General features: G+C 34.1%; 1 protein-coding gene across 1 annotated transcript; it reads right to left on the bottom strand.

Annotated features, from left to right (window-relative positions):
- Positions 1-9419: 9419 nt before the first annotated feature.
- Positions 9420-15763, bottom strand: LOC131652101 (succinate dehydrogenase [ubiquinone] flavoprotein subunit 1, mitochondrial). Its single transcript, XM_058921875.1, has 16 exons — positions 15480-15763; positions 15076-15243; positions 14048-14135; positions 13556-13702; positions 13329-13469; positions 12985-13070; positions 12803-12895; positions 12641-12704; positions 12382-12525; positions 11872-12059; positions 11043-11217; positions 10785-10955; positions 10624-10693; positions 10406-10526; positions 10281-10318; positions 9420-9744 (listed from the first exon to the last, which is right to left on the bottom strand). The coding sequence occupies exons 1-16, from the start codon at positions 15567-15569 to the stop codon at positions 9642-9644; spliced, it is 1887 nt and encodes a 628-aa protein (XP_058777858.1). The 5' UTR covers positions 15570-15763; the 3' UTR covers positions 9420-9641.
- Positions 15764-25049: the final 9286 nt, after the last annotated feature.

Below are 25049 nucleotides of genomic sequence, written 5' to 3' on the forward strand. Positions count from 1 at the left end.
ATTGTATAAGGGAGTAAATAGAAATTGTCGAAAATAATATTACACAATCGAGCACAATAGTTTAAAATTTGCTAACTTGCTAAAACAAAACTAATAATTTTTTAGCACAATAGTTCTAACAATAAAACAAAAATAGTAAATTTTCAAAAACAAATTCAACAAATTTTCAAAACCTAAGAAATATAATGACTTAATGAGTAAATAAAATTAGTAAATTCTCAAAGTTTTTAATAGTGATATACAAAACAAAACCTTTACCAGCGGACTTTAAGTAACAGTACACGCAGACATACAGTACACGCAGGCATGATCAATACATATCGAGATATTTGACCAAGAATAAGATATTTGGTGGAATTCACCTTACATCAATTTAAAATATCAAAAACACGATTTTTGTTCTCCAATTTTTTCATAAAATACAAATTCATTTCATTTTTCTGCATGTTCTAATTAAGATTTATGTTCATCTCAACCTCCAAAGAAAATGTATCCTCTGGTGCTTTAAGTTCTACCAATTTCTACTTTATGAAACGAATGTGTAGAATTTTGAATTTGACCTTAACCAACAAAAAATCTATAACTATCAAATATTTTGTATATTGTCTACCAATTATCATCCTCTATTTTTTTTTCACACAAAGATTCCGCAACATTCTTCACATATGCTCTGTTCAAGTCCCACATAACAAACTGCATCTAATTTCGAGGATTAAACATAACAACAACAACAAAGATTAACATATTCATATTTTTAACATCACCCTAATACTTATCTAATTTAGCTTTCATATTTTCAGCTATCTTTTCAAACAAGTTGTTTGAACTCTTAAATTCTATCAACCCCTTCAATGTAGTTAATATCATAACGTTTTCATGAAATATTAAAAAGAAGTTACAAAAGTAGAACGTGACACCTTATAAGTGACATAAAAAAAATTCAAAATATTTTACATTATCCAGATCCTCGTTATTTGGAATACCGCATTTCATCCACATAAATCAACACACTTCTCGCTCAATCTCTTATATGTCTTTTGAAACTTCAATGCACTTTCTAGCATAATATATGTAGAGTTTTACCTATGGAAACATCCAATCAAACAATTGACTTCTCTTGTAACGTAACTTCCTTAATGCAAGTTTTAAACCTTTCCTTATGACCTGGAGATGTACGAACATATTATTTACTGGTGTTTTCAGTAAATTAAATCACAAGTTTTAGTTCACTTAATGGATTAAACTAAAAAAGTCCTAAGGACAAATTATGTAAAAGAGTATAACAAAAAGTGTTTGTGTCGAAACTTAGATGTTTGAATATTAAGAGTTTGGATAGAAACTATGATTGAAACGTTGTAGGACTGTTTTGGAAGAAGAAAGTAAATATAAAGCATAATAAATGTCATTAAAATAGATGCTTGAATTGAAAAGACTTGAAGAAATGACGTATGTTCATACATTTTCTCACAAAGTATTTCTCTATATGACTTAGATACTTTATTTCTATAGAGAATAAATGAAATTGCAACCCTTGTCTACATGACTCAATTCGTCTTATATACTATTACAATGTTAACCATCGATAATTGTCATCTTCACAAAAATTGACACGCACTCCCTTACGCGGGCTTCAACCATCTAGTATGCTTCTACGTAACTTCGACATTTGAATTGTTTTGAACTGCTCTTGTTGTTTCAAACAGTCTTTTAAATTTTCTAAATGCTTATATGAAAAGTTTTCCTTGTCGAATCTTTGGATAATAATATCAAAATGATTAAGCTATTCATACTTAGCATGTTTATATAACTTATTTCTACTTCCACTCGATTATACCAAATTATCACAAACTGTTTCGAGATTATGAACATGTTTTGAAGAGAGATGAAGTTGTTGAAAATAAAAATGAGAGAGTGAAGGTATATATATATATATACATATATAATGGAAGAAAAACTTTCAGTGACTCCCTCAAAATTGGACAAGTGGCGCTTCATTTATCTGATTTAAAATCAATCAAATGATTTCTTAGTTGTGATTTAATTTCGCGATCCACAATGTACTAGGAAATTGTAATCATGATGGATAGGTACGCGCATGTTCACTAACGTGATAGTTTGGTGAAAGTAGTCATGATGACTATAATATACACAAACTACCTTGAACAATGTCAAGCAGTTACTAATGGAGGAAGAAAGCTACAATATGGGCTTATCAAGTACTAATCCCTTTCTCTATTTCAAGTAATGTCCATGTATTCATGGACCCATTTCCTAGATCTTCTGAAAAACCTGAACAACTAAAGAAGTTTTTCCTTTGCTATCATCGCTACAAACCTCGAGCGTTCGAAGGCAGAATTTGCAAGTTACGGTTCATGAGCGTACCCTACAATGTTTTTTGTTCCTCTCCCTTTAATAAAGATGAGGCTTACATCAATTGGTCAAACAAATTAGAAACAAAAATGGAACAATTCTATAAATACCAAGGAATCTATAATCTGATTCAATTGTCTAGAGTTGGTCCCAAGTACTACGCCAACACGCTTATTTTAGCCATTTTCTTTTGGGAAGGTTCGACTAACACCTTTCAACTACATTGTGGAACGAGACTTTTACCCGCTTCGACGTAGCAGCTATTACTGGCCTTCATCCTACTAGGGAAACCTTCGACCCTTCTCGCAAAAATAAAACCAAAACAAATTTCTCTTTTCTCCGTCCAAGCTGTAGTAACTACAACAAAGATCAATACCAAGCCTAACATGATGAAGTTTCTGATCACGAGCATATCACTTTCCTCACTTTTTGGCTATCCCATTTTGTCTTATGTTTTAGTTCTCTGCAGATAGCCAAAAAGTTCATAGCTTTGGAAACCCAAATCCATGAAGGGTGGAAAATTTATCTTAGCAAGCTGATTTAAGGTTACTTGTATGAAGCTCTTAGGCTTGCCTCATCTGACCTAAAATACATAATCGACCCGAATCAAAAGTTTTTTTATTTCTGGCCCTATGTGGCTTCTGCAAACTATGGCTTATTGCCACTTTTGAACCTTCCCTGGAAACCCAAATCCATGAGGGGTGGAAAATTTATCTTAGCAAGTTGATTTAAGGTTACTTGTATGAAACTCTTAGGCTTGCCTCATCTGACCTAAAATCCATAATCGACCCGGATCAAAGGTTTTTTTTATTTCTGGCCCTATGTGGCTTCTGCAAACTATGGCTTATTGCCACTTTTGAACCTTCCCTGAGAGTTACCATCCCTTCTGACTTAACAAAATAGGTCGAAGAAAGATGGGTTGAAGCCACTAGACTTGTTTTGCTCACTCCAAAAGATATTGGACTTTCAATAGAAGAATCCTTCAATAAATACTTTTTCATGTATTCAGATTGCGCTAACTTTGTCTCATATATAGCCCTTTTTGTCAGTCAAAGTTAAGGTCCAAATTGGTTTAAAAGAAAAGTTACACCTCTTTCCTTTGAACAATATTCTGAGGCTATCAACATTCGGGTAGATTTTCACAATCCTACTATTCTATCAACCATAATTATGCTGGGAGAGGTGGCTTGAGACATATTGGCTATCAACCCAATTTGGTGGCCAGACAATTTGGTGTTAGTGAGAATATGGACATCAGAAGGTCTAGAAAGGGGGGTTGAATAAACCCTTTCCCAATTAGACAATTCCAAAAATGAATTTAGGTTCTATATAAGAAATCAAAGATTTTAAGAAGCGTGAAAGCAAAACCCGAAATAAGAGAGCTTGGAGCATCTCAATGAATTAATCCGTATGAAATGATACATGATGTTTATGCATTTGATTGCTTCAAATGCATGTCAATCACAAGACTACTCAAATAGATTTTAAATAAAGCTATTTCGAAATACTTAGCTCATAAATTCTAACAAGACACAATTAAAGTCATGATATTTCAATAAAATTTATACACCACAAACCCAAGTTTATACATTAAATTGCTATAAGTAAAGTCTAACTTATGTGGTATACAATCAATGCAAATATGCAATAGTACAACAACATGCTAATAGATACTACAAAATTAAAGGAGGTAAGGGAAGAGGAAAAGATACACAATGATACATCGTGGTTCAACTTTTGTCCTTGCATTGCCTACTCCACTGTTCAATGGTGTTGAAAACTATTGGAAAATAATCACGATCTTCCACTATTTTGATACGTTTGATTGCAACATTTTGATTATAATTAACTATTATACGATAATTCTCCTTGTTGATGCAGACACTAAACTGCTAACAAAAAGACAAAATCTCTAAGAGATCTTGATTCAATAACCTTGATATCCACAATAATTATGCTTCAAGTATTTGTATGTGGCAATCCACCTAATTCCATCGATCTCTTATCTGAGTGATTGCCGTAGCTAAGTGTTGATTGGACAACTCTCAACTTTGTCTACGAGCAATCTTTCTCCAACGCCACCAAAGATGGACTACTTCTATCCCGCCTTATAAATAATTGATACTAGATCTTGCCAAAGTCTTCCTTCGAGTATAATGAAAACTTTATTCTTGATGAATAACAATCACCAAACGACGCCCAAGAAAAGATACATGCACCCGTTACAAACGGAAAACTTCACACAAAAACATCAGATACCCTAATGTGCCACTAGTCTCCCTCAACACTCAATCTTTAGAGGTGAAGGTCCTCAATAACGGAATAAGACTAAGGATGAAAATGATGAACATGCTAGAATATCTCACAACTATCTACAAACATAAGGTGTTAGTCAAGTGTTTAGATAATGGTGAGTGATGAACACACACAAGGTTCTCTCAAGTTTCTAGATGAATGGGTCTTGGATTTGATTGTTATCAATAAATTTATTAACCATGAACACATGTCAAGATTAATAAACTCCCTCTCTCTAATTCACTCAAACATAATAATAAATTGCACAAGAACAAGATGCAACAAAAAGAAGAATGAAATCAACATAAATTCATAATCAAGTAGTTATTTTAGTGAAAAGGATAAATATACATGGTTATGGGGATAGATACACAAAGAATAGAAGACAAAATAACATTTTTGTCTCTATGGGTATTACCATAGGTTTTACACTTTTATTGCTTCCACCAAAAGAAACAACTGTTTAAATGAGAAATTGAAAATTGGATTTTAAAATACGTGATTCAAATCAAGCAGAAAGTGTGATTTGAACCAATCAAGATAGACCCAAAAGGGGTATTTTTCAAACTGCATGATTTGAATCATGATATGCACTTGATTAGAATCAAATGAGGTTATGATTTAAATCATGTTCAATTTGTGATTTGAATCATTTTGTTCAGAGGAAAATTCCCATTTTCACAGGTTTGTGATCCAAATCAGATATAACACATGATTCGAATCAAATACCAAGACATCCAAATTTAAATGTTCTAACTTGTGATTCAAGTTACGCCTGTGGAAATGACAAAAATAGAAATTTTATGGGCTCAAAAAAGGAATTACCAACAAGGATCAAGTGAACATAATTGATGAAATATAGAGGGTTCTTAGTGGTACAAACTAACAGTAGCCGAAGCGATTACAAACAAATTGAAATGATAAAAGCGTACAAGCCCGCGAATGAAACGATATACAAATTATAAATACACAATCAATAAATAATCGATTTGATAAAAATATCAAAACACATAAATGATACTTAAGGTACATAAACTATATCGAACGATAACTTTATGCTTTCATTTGGCTTTAGCCAATTTCTACCAAAGTCTTTTTTCGCAATAGATACAACATCTTTTTGGCCACTTCTAAACTATTAGAAGAAGAATATCAAACATGTCTAGACTTCCATACCAAAGAAGTCATTACTCTAACTCCATTTAAACTTAAATCTTCTTATCTATGCACACAATAATTTAAAGAGTGACAATCATCTTATCATCGTGCCCTTTTGTGGATCATTCGATTCTTCTCCAACTTCTAACAGACGGTTTTTCATCTCTGCAGACTAAATTCAAGAAGAGTCGAGTATGTACATCAAGTAAATTCAAGCTTTTCAAAATTATTTTGAAATTGTGTATAAATCATGCAACCTTAGTCGAACTATTTATGATACATCCCTTACTTTAAAATATAAAGTCAATGAAAAACTCACAAATTGGAAAATTCCTCTTTATATAAAAGATAAGTATGATTTTGCTTTAAAATTTTATTTTTCTAAGCTTCCACCATTACCAGCTTGTAAATTTGGCTTGGCTTTTCGGCCGCCACTTCCAAAGTGATTGCCCTGTAGGTACTGGATGACCTTATAAAGCAATTTTAAAAAACTTGCTCATATAGTAGTTCTGGCTAAGCATGATATACACAGTTATAGAGGGAACCTTCATGTCAATATTGAACATGTTCGAATCCTATCCCCCAGTTTAGCAGGTGAGATTCATGATTTTTGGGAACCTCTTAACTCTGTTTATCTTTCACTCTATTTACTTGTGTTAAATTATCCCAGTTACACACATTGCTTCAAAAGAGTCGAAGAATAAGCAAATAGAAACATCCAACCTATGGTGATAAATTTGACCCTTGAAAGGAAACAAAAAAGGTATACCTCATGGACTTTCATTCTTTATTTTGACAACAATCCTTGCTTTCTCTCTTGCTTATCCTTGTTATTTTCCAGAGTCGAAAAAGAGGAAGTAATGCCACCACTGCCACCCCAAAAAATAAATCCAAGAAAGACAAAGTCATTCCCGCCCTGATAGTGAAAAAACACATGTCTTACTTATCCTCTAACTCTCCTATATCTCCTCACATCCATTATTTATCATACTCACTTTCTACCAATGCATTAGTCTGAACCAAGAGTTCAATATGGAAATCAAGAAGTCGAGCCTACTGGTGAGGGTAATGAAGGTTTAGTTTCTACTCAACTTGTTCCTGCTAAGCATCAGAAGAACATGGTAGAGAAAGTTGCAACCTCAAATTTTCAAGATGCCAAGAAGAAAAAAGCTTCCATCGGTACCATCAAACTTAGACAAACCAAGAAGAAGAAAGCCCAAAACAAGATCCTTGAAAACAACCAAAAAAAGAAACTTTCATCACTATTGATGAAGACGAAGCATAGGAGGAAAATTCCCCAGTGATAAAAAAGAAAACAAAATGCTCAGAATCAATCGCTCTTGACAAGAGCTCAGAAAGCAAAGATTCAAACTCCAACTTTAGGGCCTCTATGGCACTTTAAATTCAATTTTTATCTCTTTTGTGATCTATCTCTACACAATATTGTTATATCATTGACTTCTTTCTTTACAGGAAAAACATATTTTTGTTATGTTTCCTGCCACTAAATTTTGATTCGAGTATCCATTGATCGGTTCCTTTAACCACAAGTTTGCCATCAGTCCAAACACCAACAAGTGACAATGCAGTCCAAGAGACAATTGCTGATTAACTATAGGAAGTGGTTGAGGTAAACATTACGAGATTATCCATCAAAGTGGATGAAGACGAATATCCTGAGCAAAAATATGATGGGCCAAATAACCAAGGTTTTGAACATCCTTCAAATGAGTCTAATGGCTCTAACCCTTGACCATCAATCGCATAGTCCAGGTAATAGCACTCTAACACCATAACACCCAAATCATGTTGACCAACCACAGGGGAATGAAGATGTTGTTCACACACAAGAGTGACACTATGCCGAACTGATCTCCAAGATTCTTCACTACTCTGGCTATCCCTTTGTAGAAGAAAAGCCTATCTATGTACACACAAAGGTAGGGCAATGTGTTATAAGCAAGATCAGATATGCAATTCAAAAAGGAGAATTTGTCCCTTAACAACCAAGAAGAACAAAGGGACGAAGAAACACTCCTCCATACAACCCCTACAGTGACATATATGATGTGCAAAGAAAAATGAATGCAAAAATCAACTTGCTCATTGAGAAAATGGAAAGGAAAAATCTTATCTCTCCAACGAATTCCAGGGAGGATGATGATGAGATGAATTATGTTTTTCCTTGTACCTTTGAATTAAGCAAATTTCCTTTTGTATTTTGAATTTCCTAAATAAAATAAGTACTTGCTTTCCCTCTTCAAAGGTTGTTGAGATGGGAACGTGGATTCAAGGGAAGTGGTGCTGGAACCCTAAGCAGATCCCTATATCAGACTGACTTGGCGGCTTACAATCAAGTGACTAAGTTATGGAGTTGATTGCAGACATTCAACCTTCACTGGATAAGAATGACAGATTCATTTGTTGGAAGGACAAACATGGCTTTAGTGTTCAAAGCAATTATGCAATGCTATTTTTAAACTGGGAAACTCATACGGGAAGCAATTTGGATGCTTTATTGTTGGAAAGTATTGACAAAGTTTGAAATTCCAAAATTCTTAGTAATTTGTAGGTTTTTTGCTGAAGATTTTTTTAGAATTGCTTGCCAACTAGAAGCCATTTGAAAAATTGGGGAGTGTTGGATGATAGTAATAATTTGAAATGTGTTTTGTGATTCAAGTGCTGGAGATGAAATACACTTAACCTTAAATTGTCCTTTTACTTTAACAGTTTGGTCTAAAGTGTATAGTTGGATCGGGATTAGAGAGGTGGAGGAGAAGAGGTCTATTCAAAAGCATTGATCATTTTTGTACCTTCGCCAATTCTAAGTTTCTTGTGAATTCGCTTAGTTTTTTCTGGCTTTCTGTTTTCTGAAACTTATGGATCTGCAAAAATAACTTGGTCTTTGAAGGAGACAAGTTGGAGAATTGGGACCTTCTTTTCAGAATTTAGAAGCAAATGTGGGTATGATTTCAAATTAATTTCCAAGGTACCAAGCAATACAATTGGAAGGATCGGCAGATGTATATTAGAAATTGTTTTAAATCATCTTCACATTAGTGTATGTTGATTTCTCTTTTCCGGCTTGATACCGGTTTTTTCTTTTGTATTAAGGGTTGGATATTACTTGTATTCTCTTTCACATAATTGATTGCTTATAAAAAAATATCCAACGAATATTTCTACTAGTTTTTTAGGTTTTGGAAAATTTTCAATTATATTGCATCGATAACCTGGTAAAACGCTTAATTTTAAATTTGACAAACTTGCAAATTCCCATAACATCGTAAACAATATGTTTGGTACAGATGAGAATAATGTTGGGGCACCACATAAGATCACTGAGTCAACTGATCCTCTTTTGCCAAAAAAAAAAAGAAGTAAAAACATACAGGTCTTTATCTAAAAACTGGGTAATACAATAATACCCAAACATGGGGTTTTGAATTTATTCAGCATGAGTTTTGTTTTGTTCCCTTATCAACATTCAAACTCTCTTATGTTTTCATATCCAACACTTTCAATACAATAGTAAAATAAAATTAAACAAAACATGCACAACATAGCATACAGTGTACATAAGTACTAGTAACAACTAACCAACATACAAAACGATGAAATTATTGTTTTGCTTTCTCTTCTGCAAATACAGAGAGTATTATTTGGAGATGCTGTGAGCATTAGTTAACATCGATGACGAATGCAACAATTTCCATCAAATCAAAATCATAGATCTCAAGACATTTTTATTGCATCTTTTTTCACTTGTGCACAAGTGGAAACAATATGCCTGAGCCATCTATTAATATTATATTTAATTAATACACACGAGCTTTAGGAGGGAATGACTCAACCTCATCATCCAATGTATTCAAATGCACCGGTCGGTAATCCAATCGGACCTTCTCATTCTCCCAGAATCTGCAAATTAATATATAAAAGCTTAGCTAACATGTGTAACTTGTAAAAGCATTATATCCTCAATTGAGCCATTGGCACATCTAAATCAAATTTCAGGTAATTTTCCGAATAAAGAACAGTGCGTTCAATTTTAGGTTTCACTGGGCCACTTGAAAATTTGGTAGTGATAATTAGAAGACTGCATTAATACTAGCGTCTCTATGAAAATCAAGACTACTCTGTTTCTAAAGAACTTCAAGCAAGAATTAACTGGACAGACTAAATCACTTAAACATTTTGATAGAAAAATATCGTCTCGTTTATATCCCAGAGTAATTTAGTGTAACTTAGATTATCTATTGGTTTTCATATTTCCATTGTGCTAGGTTGGATGGAAGGAAAGGGAAAAGAGTTAAGGTGTGGAGTGATAAGGAAGTCAATGATTCTATCTCCACACCCAAGAAAATACTAATTATACCAACATTTTTCATTCAAAAAAAGTATATTTACAAAAGGCAAACATAAAGTAATAACTGTATTATTTGAACATTACTTACCCCAAAGTATGTTTCATCCACTTCTCATCGTCTCTTGTCTGCAGAATCCAACACAACAAATTTAATTACCTTGTTGTTCACATAAATGGTATGAAATTTGCACATTAAGGGGCGAAAAAAATTACCGTGAAGTCCTCTCGGGCATGAGCTCCTCTACTCTCTTTCCTAGCTTCTGCAGAGTGCATTGTGATGCAGGCATTTATCAAAAGATTTTCCAACTCAATAGTCTCGATCAAGTCGGAGTTCCTGTAAATATATAGATTAAAGAAAATAAATTATTAAAATTACCAAGCAGATTCCTCGAAATATTAGGGATATTCAACATTAATTAAGAAGGATTTACCATATTAAACTCCGGTCCTCAACCTTGACATCATGGAAACTCTCCCACGTTTTATCAATTAATTGACAACCTGTTACAAAATCAGCAAAGGTAAACACACTTAGTAAAAGAAAAAAAAAATGGTTGCAGAATGAAGCAGCATTGGCAAAATAATAGATTACCTTCTTCTAATGTTTCTTGTGTACGGAACACAGCAGCATTACTTTGCATTACTCGTTGCATATTCAACCGAATTTTTGAAGTAGGTAATGAACCATTTGAATTTCTCAATTTGTCCAACCATGCAATTGTTTTCTGGCCAGCATCCTTCTCTAAAGGCTTTTGTTTCTGTCCTGTAACATAGATAATATATGCATTTTCATCACACTAATTTCAGTGAGAAGTCCATTTTAATTTCAATAACTGGAAAAGAAGCTTGCCTGGCCTATTAATTTCTGCAACTCTATTTGCACAAGCTCTACCAAAAACAACAATATCCAAAAGTGAATTTGCACCAAGCCTGTTGGCTCCATGAACTGATGCACAGGCTGCTTCTCCAGCAGCCATCAATCCTGGAACTAATGCATCTGGATCGTCGCCTTTAATGGTAACCACCTGCATATCAAAGCACGTTAGTTTAAGTCTTTTTATTTTGTTTTTCCCAATAAATAAAATATACATAGAACACGATTGCAATTTCTGTGCTTATTGAAAATATTGTACTATGCAACTTCCAACCCATTAATCCAAAAAAAACTAGTCTAGTTTGCTATTTGTGGTGATAGTTACAGAGAACATCCATTGTCAGTGATGATATAAATTTGGAGCAGCAACTGACAACAACACCAACTTATATTTGCTTACTGACAGGAGATAACTCTTTCCTAGTTAAAATCTAAAACGCGTCCAGGTGTTTTGTTTATATAATAATATTAGATAATCGTTTAAACAAATTCAATTTAGTTTAGCTCCATATTATTCATATAGGGGTGCCAGTGTGCAACTAATGACTACTAAAATCTATTACTTGTGTTCTACATGCTCATGTCAGAGGTGTGCGGAGTGCAAGTAGAGATGAGTGAAAAGCAAGCATGGAACATTAATTCATGAAGTGATCAACAGTGAGTATTTTGATATATGAAACTTTATCTTGCCAGGATGCTGTGATTAATCATCCTAGGTTTATGTTATTCTTTTCTTCATTACTTTATATCATTAAGTCTTTCAATTGGAAGTTTTTACTTCAAAGTGCTTGTTTAAACTCAATACCTCTCCATGATGATTTGTGGGAATGCCACCCATGTTATAATGCACAGTTGGCAAAACAGGAATGGGTTCCTTTGTAACATCCACACCAGCAAAAATAGCAGCAGTTTCAGAGATACCAGGGAGTCTCTCCTTGAGCACATCTGGGGGTAGATGATTCAAGTGTAGATAGATGTGATCCTTCAGGGGTCCTGCAAATGATTTTCTCCACTTTATAACAGCTTATATAAAAATAAAGAACAGGGAAACAGTATTTTTAATTTATTTATTTTCCAATGTACAAAATATAGATTGAGTTCTGTTTCTGTCTCTTCAAGATTAGAAAATGCATTCATTTATAGGAAATTTCAAAATCTCTAGAAAAGAAAACCTGACATACAGAGTTACATAGCTTAAACCCCAGACTACAATTAATCGATGTTGCTATAATTACCAACAATCAGTGGCATCCTGACTTCTTTTTCGAAACTTTTTATGAAATACATTGGATATATCAATGAAAAGCTAGCTTACCTACACCACGACCTTCCCGGATCTCCATAGTCATCGATCGTGAAACAACATCTCTAGAAGCAAGATCCTTTGCGGTGGGAGCATATCGTTCCATAAACCGCTCCCCCTCGCTATTCCTAAGAATTCCACCTTCACCACGAGAGCCTAAAAGTCCAAAATAGAGATGGAAAACATTCTATTACAATTTAATTGGACAAAGTGCCTAGTGAGGTACAACCAAAAGCAAGCCCAGATTTGCAAAGAAAACATAACTACCAACCTTCAGTTATGAGGCAACCTGCTCCATATATACCGGTTGGGTGAAATTGCACAAACTCTAAATCCTACATCATATAAGATAAAAGTGTGTAAATATAAAAGACCCACTCCATAGGACATCATCTTATTATTAAAAAGCACCAAATATTATAGAATTGAAAACCTCAAGCCCGATCCCAGCACGTGCAGCCATGGCATTGCCATCTCCAGTGCATGTATGTGCTGAGGTTGCTGAGAAGTACGCCCTACCATAACCCTGGTGCAGAATAAAATATCTCAATGATCCATAACAAGCAAGTGCAACAAAAATTTCAGTGACAATAAACCACAGAAAAATTATGTTACCCCTGTGGCCAAAATTGTTGAAGCAGCTTGGAAACGATGTAGTGTCCCATCCTCCATATTTAAGGCAATCACTCCTTGGCAAGTACCTACATATCCAATATGAAAATTAGTTAACATAATCATTATAAATGGAACAAACAAATATTTTTTCCTCTCGTTCACCACCGTAACATGTTTGATAAAGCAATTGGTATATAAAACATAACTTATTTATAATCTGTAGAGAACAAATAATTCAATTTATATGAAGAAACTGCTTATTAATGCCAATGAAACCTGATACCTTGGTTAGAGTAATTTATTGCAAATTAAGTGAAAGCAGGCTGTTTTCTGCAACAACTTACCATCACTATTCATTATAAGATCCAAAGCAAAATATTCCACAAAAAACTGTGTATTGTGTCTCATCGCCTGGCCATAGAGAGTGTGCAATAAAGCATGTCCAGTTCGATCAGCAGCACATGCACAACGGTAGGCTTGACCACCTGTATTTCAGCCATAAATAGAGGCTCACATCAGACCTCTTCTTAAAAGAAAAAATACACAACCCTGCACCAAAACCTGGATATACCTTTTCCAAAGTTTAAGCTTTGGCCACCAAATGCGCGCTGATATATTTTTCCCTCCTCTGTTCGAGAAAAGGGCAACCCATAATTCTCTAGTTCAATAACTGCTTTTGGCGCTTCCCTACACATATATTGGATGGCATCCTGGTCTCCTGTAAATTATAGAGCTAGCATCAAGAACATGAAAGATAAAAACATTCCGAAAGAAAAATTCCGTTCGTATGTACTCAGCTGCTCAAGGCTAAGCATCTAAGGATTTTTTTTCCTGAAAATTGCTAAAGCATCATTTCAGTTAGAAAATTGACAAGTTTCTTTTTTTTTGTCTAGGTAAACAACCACGGGGCATATCATGCTCATTGGAGGTAAATTTTTTTAAAGAAAAACAAATCTCTACATATAAGGATATTTGCGGCAGTGAACACTTTACTTACAATTTATTAATATTGTAGGATATATAATATAATGAAAAATAATTCAAAGATTGACTGAGCTTATACCTAGCCAATCACTTCCTTTGACAGTGTCATACATGTGCCACCTCCAGTCATCTTCAGTCATATTTCCCAATGCCGCATTTATGCCACCCTATACAGAGATTTTATTCCCATGAGTGAGCATTTCCAGCATATTCAGGAAAAGAATAAAGTTTTACTGCGAACATCCACTAGTACGTTTTATTTCACAACTAACTATATGGGGAGACAAAAACTAGAATTGTAGGAGAATATCTAACTTAATATTTTTTTCAAAACAAAAAGTCGACAAAGAGCTGATTAAATTCCCATCTTTCTTCAATAAACAATATTCTGTCTTTCCAAGTTTAAAATTTCACATTTTCATGTCTCACAAAGTAACAGTGGAATGTCAAACAAGGATGAGTTATGTGGAAAAGTCGAGCGATAGATGGTGTCAAGTGAAACCAAATTCGTATTGAAGGGATATTTGGGGCCCAACTTTAATCACCTCGTGTATCTTAAAAACCACACTTGATTCCAGAGATACACTTCCAAACAGGAAAACAAGCGCGTTTGTGTAAAGAAATACACTTCCAGACAGGAAAAAACTATGTTTTATCTATATTTGTAGTTCCAAAGTTCTTGGGGAAGTAAAAAAAGCCGGGCTCGATATATTCATCAAGAAGTCTACTATATTAAAATGTTTTTAAATTAAAAACAACAGTCAAATCTTTTTGCCATTAAATGGGATCCTTGTCTACACCGTCTCCTACTACAATAGAACAAAAGACTACTCTAGATTATAAACTTGAGGGTTTCTCAAAGTTCCAACGCATAAAAAATTTACTACACCTCAACCAGATAATTTCTTTCTAGTTTCTACACAATACACAATCATACTAGCAATATCACAGCAGCAACCAAAAACCAAAAGACTCGACTAATATAATCCACAACAAATACCCATATTTCAAAAACACCAATGCAATAAAAACCTCTCCCTATACACATGCATAAGAAACAAACCACCCAAACAACTGTTAGTAATAAAACTACAAAATCTCATATACCTGAGCTGCAACAGTATGTGAACGAGTTGGGAAAAGCTTAGTAATACAAGCAGTATTGAATCCATGTTCCGAAAGTCCAATAGCAGCTCTCAAACCAGCACCACCAGCACCAACCACAACTGCATCGTAAGTGTGATCTACAACGGTGTAAGACGAGTTTACACCACTCTACACAACAACAAAAAACAATTAGCATCAGTAAAAAACTCAACCCTAAAAAACAGGGGAAAAATCAATTAAAACAAGTAAATAAATAATTGCAAATTTCAAACTCTGAATTGAACGAATCGGAATCAAGTAATGCAAAATGATCCAACAAATTGCTAATCGTATATAATAATCGAAGGAAATGGAAAAATGATTATAAATAATCAAAAATGAAGAAGGTGAGTGGAGAAACATACAGAGAAGAATCTGGAAAAGTGAGATCCGAGAGAGTTATTGGATCTGTTGGATTGTGGAACGCGAAGTCCGCGAGCGACGCAGCGCCACATTTCTGCACGAAAGAGTGGTGTATCGCTTTTCGTTCGATTATGGTGATTTCGAGTTTCTCTGTGAGCGTGGCTTGTTTGGCTCTCTGTTTTCAATGTATTTATATTGTCGTCGGGTTTTGTTTATTGTTATGAAGGTGGCTTGATGGAGTGGAAGGGAAATGATGGTTTAATTCGAAACACGTCACTCGGGGGTTTCGTATGGGAGGTAAGGGCATCATTTTTTTCGCTTTGATTAATGGTAATAAATAAATAGTGGTGTTGTTTTAACATCTAAGAACCGAAACCGTAACTTAACAATGTATAAAAATACATTATTTATAACTATTAAACTAACATAAAGAGAGAGGGGAAAACTAATTAAAAATAAAACCGAATCTATATCGTGACATGAATGGAGTGGAATGGAAGAGAGCGAAATAGAGTGGAGCATAACGAATATATTATTCTATTGTTTGGAAATTTTAGAACGGAACAATGTAAGTTGTTAATTACGTCCAAATTGGACGGAAAGGAATAAAATGGTAAGTGATTGAATGAAATGAAATTCATACCACTCAATTCCGCTTTGTTCTATATGTTTATAAATTATTCAAACAATGGAATATCATTTTATTCAATTTCATTCTGCCTCGCTCCATCCGATTTCATCAATCTAAACAAAGCTTAAAGTGATTTCAATATAACATTACCTAGTGAAAATATAAAAATGTCTCTTAAATACGGAGAAATATTTCGGATGCACCAAAAGTCCACATCTTATTGTTAGTTGGAAGTTTTGACGCCAAACTTGATTTGATATGATAAGGGAAAAATGAAATATTTTGAAGATTATTCTGGAATTCGACAAGAAGCTATTGAAAAGTCTTAGTCGAACTCATCCTAGTATGAGAGGAAGATGTTGAATAGGACTTGGAAATATTTTCCAAGTTTAAGTAACGATTTGACAAACAGCAATACTGAAGTTGCGTTCGACGAGTAGTTTGAATTTGAATAAGGAATAATTGTATTTTATCCTTATCTAGATTCAAAGAAAGACGCGTGGAGCCTCAAGATAAATGGAAGACATGCCGAGTGAAACGTGCCACTTTCTGGGAGAAAGACCGTTGGTAGCGGTTATTTCGACTTAGTATTTATAGGAGTCTTAGTGTTAGGATTTTTCTGCTGATTGAGAAAAGAGTCATTGAGAACGTACGTGTAAAAACACCATCTTTACATTCCAATTTAAAGTTCAGTTATATTTTCAGAATTTACCTTTCATTGCAATTTACTTTAAAAGTACTCTTTATTGCATTTCCTTTATATTTTGCAAGTTATATCATTCGAAACGAACAATCTCTGAATCATGAATGTTGTCGAAGTGTTTAACACTCAAAAAACTGTAATCTAAACTAAGATAATTAAAATCGAACCGAACATTAAACCGGTGTGACTAAGGGTTCAAGGGTTTTAAGGTTTGGTCGAGGTTAAACTCGGGTTGAACCAGTTATATATAAATAAATGTTTTTTTGTTATATATAAGAATAATAATGCACAAAATAATTATACTTTCTAAATAGCAAAAAATATTATTAATAATTTTTATAAAATTAATACTTAAAGTTTTTTTTTAAAATTTTTTTAATAGCCTTTTTATATTTTTAATAGTTAGATAGGTAAGCTCAGAACTTTCATAATAATAATAATAATAATAATAATAAGGTTAAATTACTCCCAAGGTCCTTTAAGTTATTTGATTGTAACAGTTTGGTCCTTCATGTTGTTTTTGCTACAACTAGGTCCTTTATGTTATCAAATGTGTGCACCATTGTCCTTTTTTAACCAAGAAAATGTGCTAATTGTGGATGCAATTATTTTGAGGGATGTAAAAATGATGAAGTGCTTCCAAAAACACAACAATAAACATTTCTAAATGATTAAAATGAGAGAAAAAGGAGGAAGATATCACCCAAAAGGACCAAGTTGTTACAAAAAAAACTTAAAGGACCAAACTGTTATAATTAAATAACTTAAAGGACCTTGTGAGTAATTTAACCTAATAATAATAATAATAATAATAATAATTATTATTATTATTATTATTATTATTATTAATTAATAATCAAATAACTTTATTGATTATTTTTTACGGTATTTTTAATTATTTTCTATGCGTTGAACTGTATTTTATCGTATTTATCTATTATATATTATTATACAAAATCTACTTTCATTCATCAAATGAATAGAGAATAGAAAAAGAATTTAAATAGTGTTTATTTTGATTTTTCTACGATAATACGTACTAGAGTGATTGGAGAAGGAAAAAGAAAAATAAATCATGCATTATTTTGATTCAAAACAAATTTTTTTTATCATATTTTTATAAATCAAAAGCAAAATCTGGTCCGACCCTAAAATCGCCTAAACCGCTGGTTTTCTGATTTTAACTGGTTTTCAACCGATGTTCCAATTTAAATCTCGGTTCATCTTCATGTCGATTTTCAGTTTCATAGTGACCGATTAGAGTTCTGGTTTCCGGTCGAACCGGTTGAACCGGCCAGTCCGGTCCGGTTTTGATTACCATGATCTAAACAATAACACATGTCCTAGGATTCACTAGTTGATCTTTTAAGTTAACCATTTCGTTGGAGACTAGAGGTTGTTTACCAATTTTCACAGTAAACAAATTGGCACATCCGGTGGGACAGTGCTATTGATTGGAATATTTTCTTGTGAATTTTTTGTGTGTAAAGTTCTTCATTTTATCGTTTCTTTGTTAGACTTTGTTGCATGAGACTAAGAAGTGGTAAAATAGCCACAAACCCAGTCAAAAATACCAAAGATAGTATACGTTAGGAGGATGGCGAATCAAAATCATTCAAATAACCAAAATCCACCAAACAATAATGGAGAACAACCTCAGTTGTCTTCGACAGGGGGAACTACGGTTTCAGCGTATGTATTTGAACCTGTACCATCCACAACAAGTTCGACGCCAATGCAGTCGAATGTCCAAAGTGGACCCATTTTGTCTTATGTAGGGACGCATTGTCCACAAGTGACCCCCCACCAGTGGGGAATACTTCGCAAAGGCCTTATATGCCTCCTGGCTTCTTTATGCCTTTAGGTGGTTGCGAACAACCCTATGGCATGCCAACTTCATTGATGGCGAGTTTGCACAACACCACATAAACATTTTTCAGAATCGATAGTGAACATAACTTTGCCATTACAAGGTTCTGGGTTTGCTGTTAATAATTTGGGTCGAATTATCCAACCCTTAGGGATGGGAATTTCTATCCAAATGCCTAATTTGACCAATAATTTTGCAGCAGTAATAAGGCAGAAAATGGACGAAAGTTACCATGAAATGGTCCAGATTCTTGCCCAAACAATGGGTACGATATTCAACCCTTTGATCCAAAACACTACTCAATCAAACCAACAAATGACAACGCAAATGACACGCATTGTCGATTTCTTTGGTGTACCACAGCCCCCTAGACATCCTCAAAGGGAGTAGGTGATAGAAAATCAAGGGGTAGTCCTTGAAGAAGACCCCACTATTAACCAAGTCCAACAAAATCAAATAAATCCACCCTAGCAAATGTGGAGAATCAAGGAGTGGCATTCGAACAACCTAGAGTGGAACCTCTTAGGCATAAGCCACAAACTCTAAGGGAAAGAGAATCAATGGTAGTGATGGTGAATAAGAACCAGAATGTCGACGAAGTCATACATCAGATTCGACATGATGATGCGGCAGCAGACATTAATCTGGATGCCATGGTCGAAAGAATCATGGCGCGAAATCGGGTGAATGTTGGCCTTCACATGCCAATTATACATCACCTTTGCATGGGTATGTCTTACAATAAGATGTACCCCATAGATGGAAAGTCCCCAAGTTTACTAAATTTTATGGGGACGCCATCGAGTCCACTGTCAAACATGTGGCAAAATACCTAATAGAGGTAGGCGAAATTGCCAATAATGAAAGCCATAGGATAAAATACTTTCCAAGTTCACTTATGAAAATTGTCTTTACGTGGTTCACCATATTGCCATCAAGTTTGATACATAGTTGGGCTCAATTGGAAAAACTGTTCCATGAATAATTCTACGTGGGACAAATAAAGATTAGTCTGAAAGAATTGGTAAGTGTCAAACGAAAATTCACTAGCCAATAGATGATTACTTGAACAGATTCTGTTTGCTCAAGGCCAAATGCTTTACGCAAGTGCTTGAGCATTAGTTGGTCGAAATGGCCGATAGGGGCCTTGACTATTCCATTAGGAAGAAGTTGGATACCCAACACTTGAGAGACATGGCCCAGTTGGCCGATAGGGTTCGACAAATAGAATGCCCAAAGATTGAAAAAGTTAGGGCGAGTAAGAATATGAGAGGAATTAGTAGAACACCTGGATTTGTTTATTGTGATTATTAATATTATGAGAGGAATTAGTATTCTCTAGTGTGGATCCTGAGAAAGACTTGAAGTATGAAATATTAACAAAGTGGGATGTAAATGAACCCATTGAGTATTCATGATCATTAAACTAAGTAATGTCTTCCATTCCCTATTAATTTCAAGTTGTTTCAAAGGAAAATGGTAAGTTCTAGGGTTCACCAAATTTCCATTGTTAAATATAATTCAAACATGGATTTAGAGTGTTGCGGATTTACAAACTCGTACATGTAGTTGGACGAAGAAATATGAATCATCTTTGAGCTTGAATTCCTTGTATATGACAAAACAAACTGAAAAAAATTAACAAGTCAAACATTTAGGTCAAACAAAACTCTTAATTTCTAAAAATTGAGTAAAAGATTAATCCTAAGACAAAAAAATGTGCAAAGACTGTAAATTGTTGGATATCAGAAGGATTGATTACCTTGTTTGAAGAAAAGTATATGCAGAAAAAGAAGAAGGAAATGGTTGTTGTTGTTAATTTTGTGTGTGTAAAGATGGTGCCCAATGCTCGATGATTGGAATTGGGAATGACAACTTGTGCAACTATAGACAATACCATATGTCAAAGGCTGAATTACATTTGAATTGCAGTACAATTCACATGAGTGGTAAAGGTGCAGATGGTATGTGTGACAATACAAAGCAATTCTAAGGACCGAATTTTGAATCTCGTTATGCCTAGAAAATTTATTTTGAAAATTTTAACTATTTTCCTAGTCGAAATAGACTAAACATACATCGAAATGTGAATTGCTTATGATTATAGAATTTCAGGCGTTCCCTTAAACATTGAGACAACAATGCGAGAAATAGATTCTCATGCAATATGACTTAACAATGATAATGAAACATCGAAGGATTATAATTTTTTTATATCAAAAAACAAACTGAGGCAAATAATCTTCAAACTTGAAACAAAAGAAGAAGCAAGAAAAATGTCACACTATTCATATATGTAAAAGGTTAAAAAATAAGATATTGCGTGCATTTGTAACCATTAAAAAATAGAAGATAGAAGCAGGATAAAATGATGTTTAGCTGGGAAACTTAATAATATGACACATCTAATAACTCTTTACCGTATATTCGCATGATAAAAATCATCGTTGAATTGAAAATTAATATCGTATAGATCATGTCTATAAAATTTAGCATTAATCGGAAATTATTTGATATGTCAACGAGACACATAAAAATCAACGTCTTATAAAACTTCATGAAAACTGTTAATTTTTATCATTCTATTTTACGTATCAAATAATTTTTTATTGATGTAAAAATTTATAGACTTGATTTATAATAATATCTTTCAATTTAATGGTCAATTTTGTTATATGGACATTCGGTGAAGAGTTATCATGGTCGTTTGATTTGAAAATTAAATGCTTTATGTTGATTCGATTTTGATTTAAGTTAATTAGCCATTTAATCACTTACCAATGCGTGGGGTTGTGAGATGACTCTAGAACATTAGGGAATTGTTAAAAATATATATTTTTTATTCAATAATTTTTTAGTCATGATTTACATGCCTACAACCTCTTTTTTTCAAGTATGAGTTTATTCATATTTGATTCTCACTGTGAAATAAAATTATAATTGCATGTCTTTCAATATAAAAAGTTTGTTATCTCTTGTCAAAAGTATGACAGACTCTAATACTATTGTTGTTTAATGGGTGAAGCCTTCAGCATCAAGAGATAATATCTCAACCCTCAAGGTCTTAAAGAATTTCGTCCAATTTGTCTCATCGGGTGTTTATACAAGATAATTTCTAAGATTTTGGCAAACAGAATTAAGAAGGTGCTACACAGCTTAATTTCTACGTCCCAATCAGTTTTCGTTCCGGGCAGGCAGATTCTCGATGGGGTTCTAGCTTTGAATGAAGTTATTGACCATGCTAAAAAGGAAAGAAAGGAATGCTTTATTTTTAAAGCGGATTTCCAACAAGCCTATGATTGTGTTAGTTGGCAATTCCTAAGATCTTTGTTTCGGAATTTTGGTTTTGTTAGATTGTGGTGCAAGTGGATGGAAGCGTGTATCTTTAACAATTCACTATCGATATTGGTAAACGGGAGTCCCACGTCAAATTTCAAGGTTGAAAGGGGATTAAGGCAAGGAGATCCATTGTCTCCGTTTCTGTTTACTTTGGTGGCTGAAGGTTTAAGCGTGCTTGTCAACTCAGCACCTGAGTCCGGATTCTTCGAAGGTTACAAGATCAGTAATAGTGTTGATATAAAGATTCTACAATTCGCGGATGATACGGTAATGATTGGAAATGGCTGTTGGAACAACTTGAGGAGTACTAAAGCGATTTTCAGAGGGTTTGAACTAATTTCGGGTTTAAAAGTGAATTTCCACAAAAGTAAGGTGGTAGGGGTAAATGTGGATGAGAACTTTATGGAAACTGCTTCAGTGTTTCTGAACTGCAGTAGTGAAAAGCTTCCATTTAAATTCCTAGGCATTTCGGTGTGAATCAATCCGAGGAGAATAGAGGCATGGAAAACTGTTGTGAGTAGTTTTAAAAATAAGTTATCAGTGTGGAAGTCCAGGTTGATATCAATTGGGGGCAGTGTCACTCTTCTCAATTCAGTGCTATCGAGTATTCCAATTCTTACCATGTCCTTTTATCGGGCTCCCATGAAGGTGATCAAGGAACTAATATGCATTCAAAGTCGATTTCTTTGGTGTGGAAATGAGGATAAAAGAAGCATCAGTTGAGTTAGCTGGCATGACATTTGTAAACCTAAAGTGGAGGGTGGTTTGGGGGTAAAACACATTGGGCAGTTTAATAATTCGCTTCTGATCAAATGGAAATGGAGGTTGTTGAAAGAAGGTGCGTCGGTGTGGAGAGATATTTTAGTAGCAAGATACGGGGACGATCAAAAAGCTTTGCTCATGGGTGTAATGTTTAAGGCGGAGAAGAAACACTCCATTTGGTGGAAAGACATGATGATGGCAAGTGTACATAAAACTAATGATTCTGATTGTTTTGCAGGCAACATCACTTTTGGCTTAGGAGCTGGAAACTCTATTCCTTTTTGGTTTGGCAGGTGGCTAGGAGGAACGGCATTAAGGCTTTTATTCCCTCTGGTGTTCAGCCTTTCAACCAAGAAGATGGGGTTCGTAAACGAAATGGGCTCACTAGAAGGGAAATGTTGGTCGTGGGATCTTCACATACAGGCAGAAGGGCTTTTAGATAATCCGCTAGCGGTACAAGAGGCGTTAGAGTTCCTGGAAATTTTGGGGGGTATTAAGCCGTTAGAAGACGGAGTCGATACATCCAAATGGTGGCCTAATGCTGATGGGGTTTTTTCAGTAAAAAGCTGTGCAACGTTTCTAAGGGAGCGACATTTGGAGCGGACGGTAGAAGCAAATTGTACAGCAGCGATTAATCTGTTCTGGGGTACTGATGTTCCATCAAAAATAATTTTTTTTGGGTGGCGGTTAATGTTAAATAGGCTGCCAGTCAGGGAACAATTGGCAAAAAGGAATGTCATCCATAGGGATGAGGATAAGATATGTGTGTTTTGTTCTGCTAAGATTGAAGACTTGGAACACTTGTTCTTCAAATGTCCATTCTCTAAAAAAATTTGGGAGAACATTTGTTGGTGGCTGGATGTTCAAATGGAAGGTGAGTTGGTAGGTTCTAACCATTTGGAACAGTTTGTTCAAAGATTGAAAGGAAAACTGAAAAGGAAGAAGTGGTGCTTGATTTGGTTAACAACGGTATGGTCAATTTGGAACTCAAGAAACAACTTCATGTTCAACAATGCAAATTTTGTTCTAGATGAAGTTATAGTAAACATTAAATTAGTTTCTTGGATTTGGTTATCGATTGGTGCAAAATCTGGAAATTTTGTTCCCTTATTTTATTGGTTCCAAGCACCTTTAGAGGTCCTAAGTATTTAATCTTGTACTGTATAATTCTGGCTTTGTAATGGGTTGTGAGTAGGGGTGGAAATAGGCCAGGCCGATAACAGGGGCCTACAGGCCAACCTATATAGGCTCAGGCTAGGCCACAGATTATTTTTAAATAGAAAAGGCCTAGGCTTTTTTATAAGCCTAATTAGTTAAAAGGGCTAGGCCTCAGGCCCTAAAAAAAGCCTTTTAAGCCTATCAGGCCGGCCCATTTAAATAAATATGAATACTTTTTTATTTTCATTATGTTATGTTTTGTACTTTGAATTAAAATACATTAATAAAACTTGGTTATCTTGAAGAACTTGTGAAAATAAGATGAAAACACCTGATGAACATCATTTTCATAAGTTCTTTTAGTTAGTTAGTCTATTTAAGCATTATTTTAATTGCTTATTTCATATGCCTAAAACAAATAGACTTTTATGTAGGCTAACAGGCTAACCAGGCCTTCAAAAAGGCCAGGCTCAGGCCTAAAAAATAAGCCTACGACAGGCTACAGGCCAGACTTAGGCTTTAGTTTTTTTGACAGGCCAGGCTTAGGCTTGGCAAAGCCTAACTCGGCCCAGCCTATTTCCACCCCTAGTTGTGAATACCCCTAGTACTCACATCTATTTAAGTAATAAAATTTGCTTATAAAAAAAAAAAGAAGATAATCTCATTGAATTAAAAAACAACAATACAAGTGAATTTGTGTTTTAAAGATCCTATATTCACTCAAAAACTTTAATACATTATTATGTATAAATTCTCATATATATATATATATATATATATATATATATATATATATATATATATATATATATATATATATATATATATATATATATATATATATATATATATATATATATATATATATATATATATATATATATATATATGGGGACGACTCAAGTGAGAACACTTTGTTATTATGAGAAATGAGAACAATGAATCACGACCATTAAATTTTGATTTTGTTGATTTTAATGGATTAGATTGGTTTCTCTTTCTATGTTGATTTAAAATAAATATTAAGGATGATAGAAAGAGAAGTCAATCCAGTCCATTAAAATCAACAAAATCAAAATTTAATGGTCGTGATTCATTGTTCTCATTTC

The sequence above is a fragment of the Vicia villosa genome, linkage group LG2 (assembly GCF_029867415.1).
Source record: "Vicia villosa cultivar HV-30 ecotype Madison, WI linkage group LG2, Vvil1.0, whole genome shotgun sequence".
Lineage (NCBI taxonomy): Eukaryota > Viridiplantae > Streptophyta > Magnoliopsida > Fabales > Fabaceae > Vicia > Vicia villosa.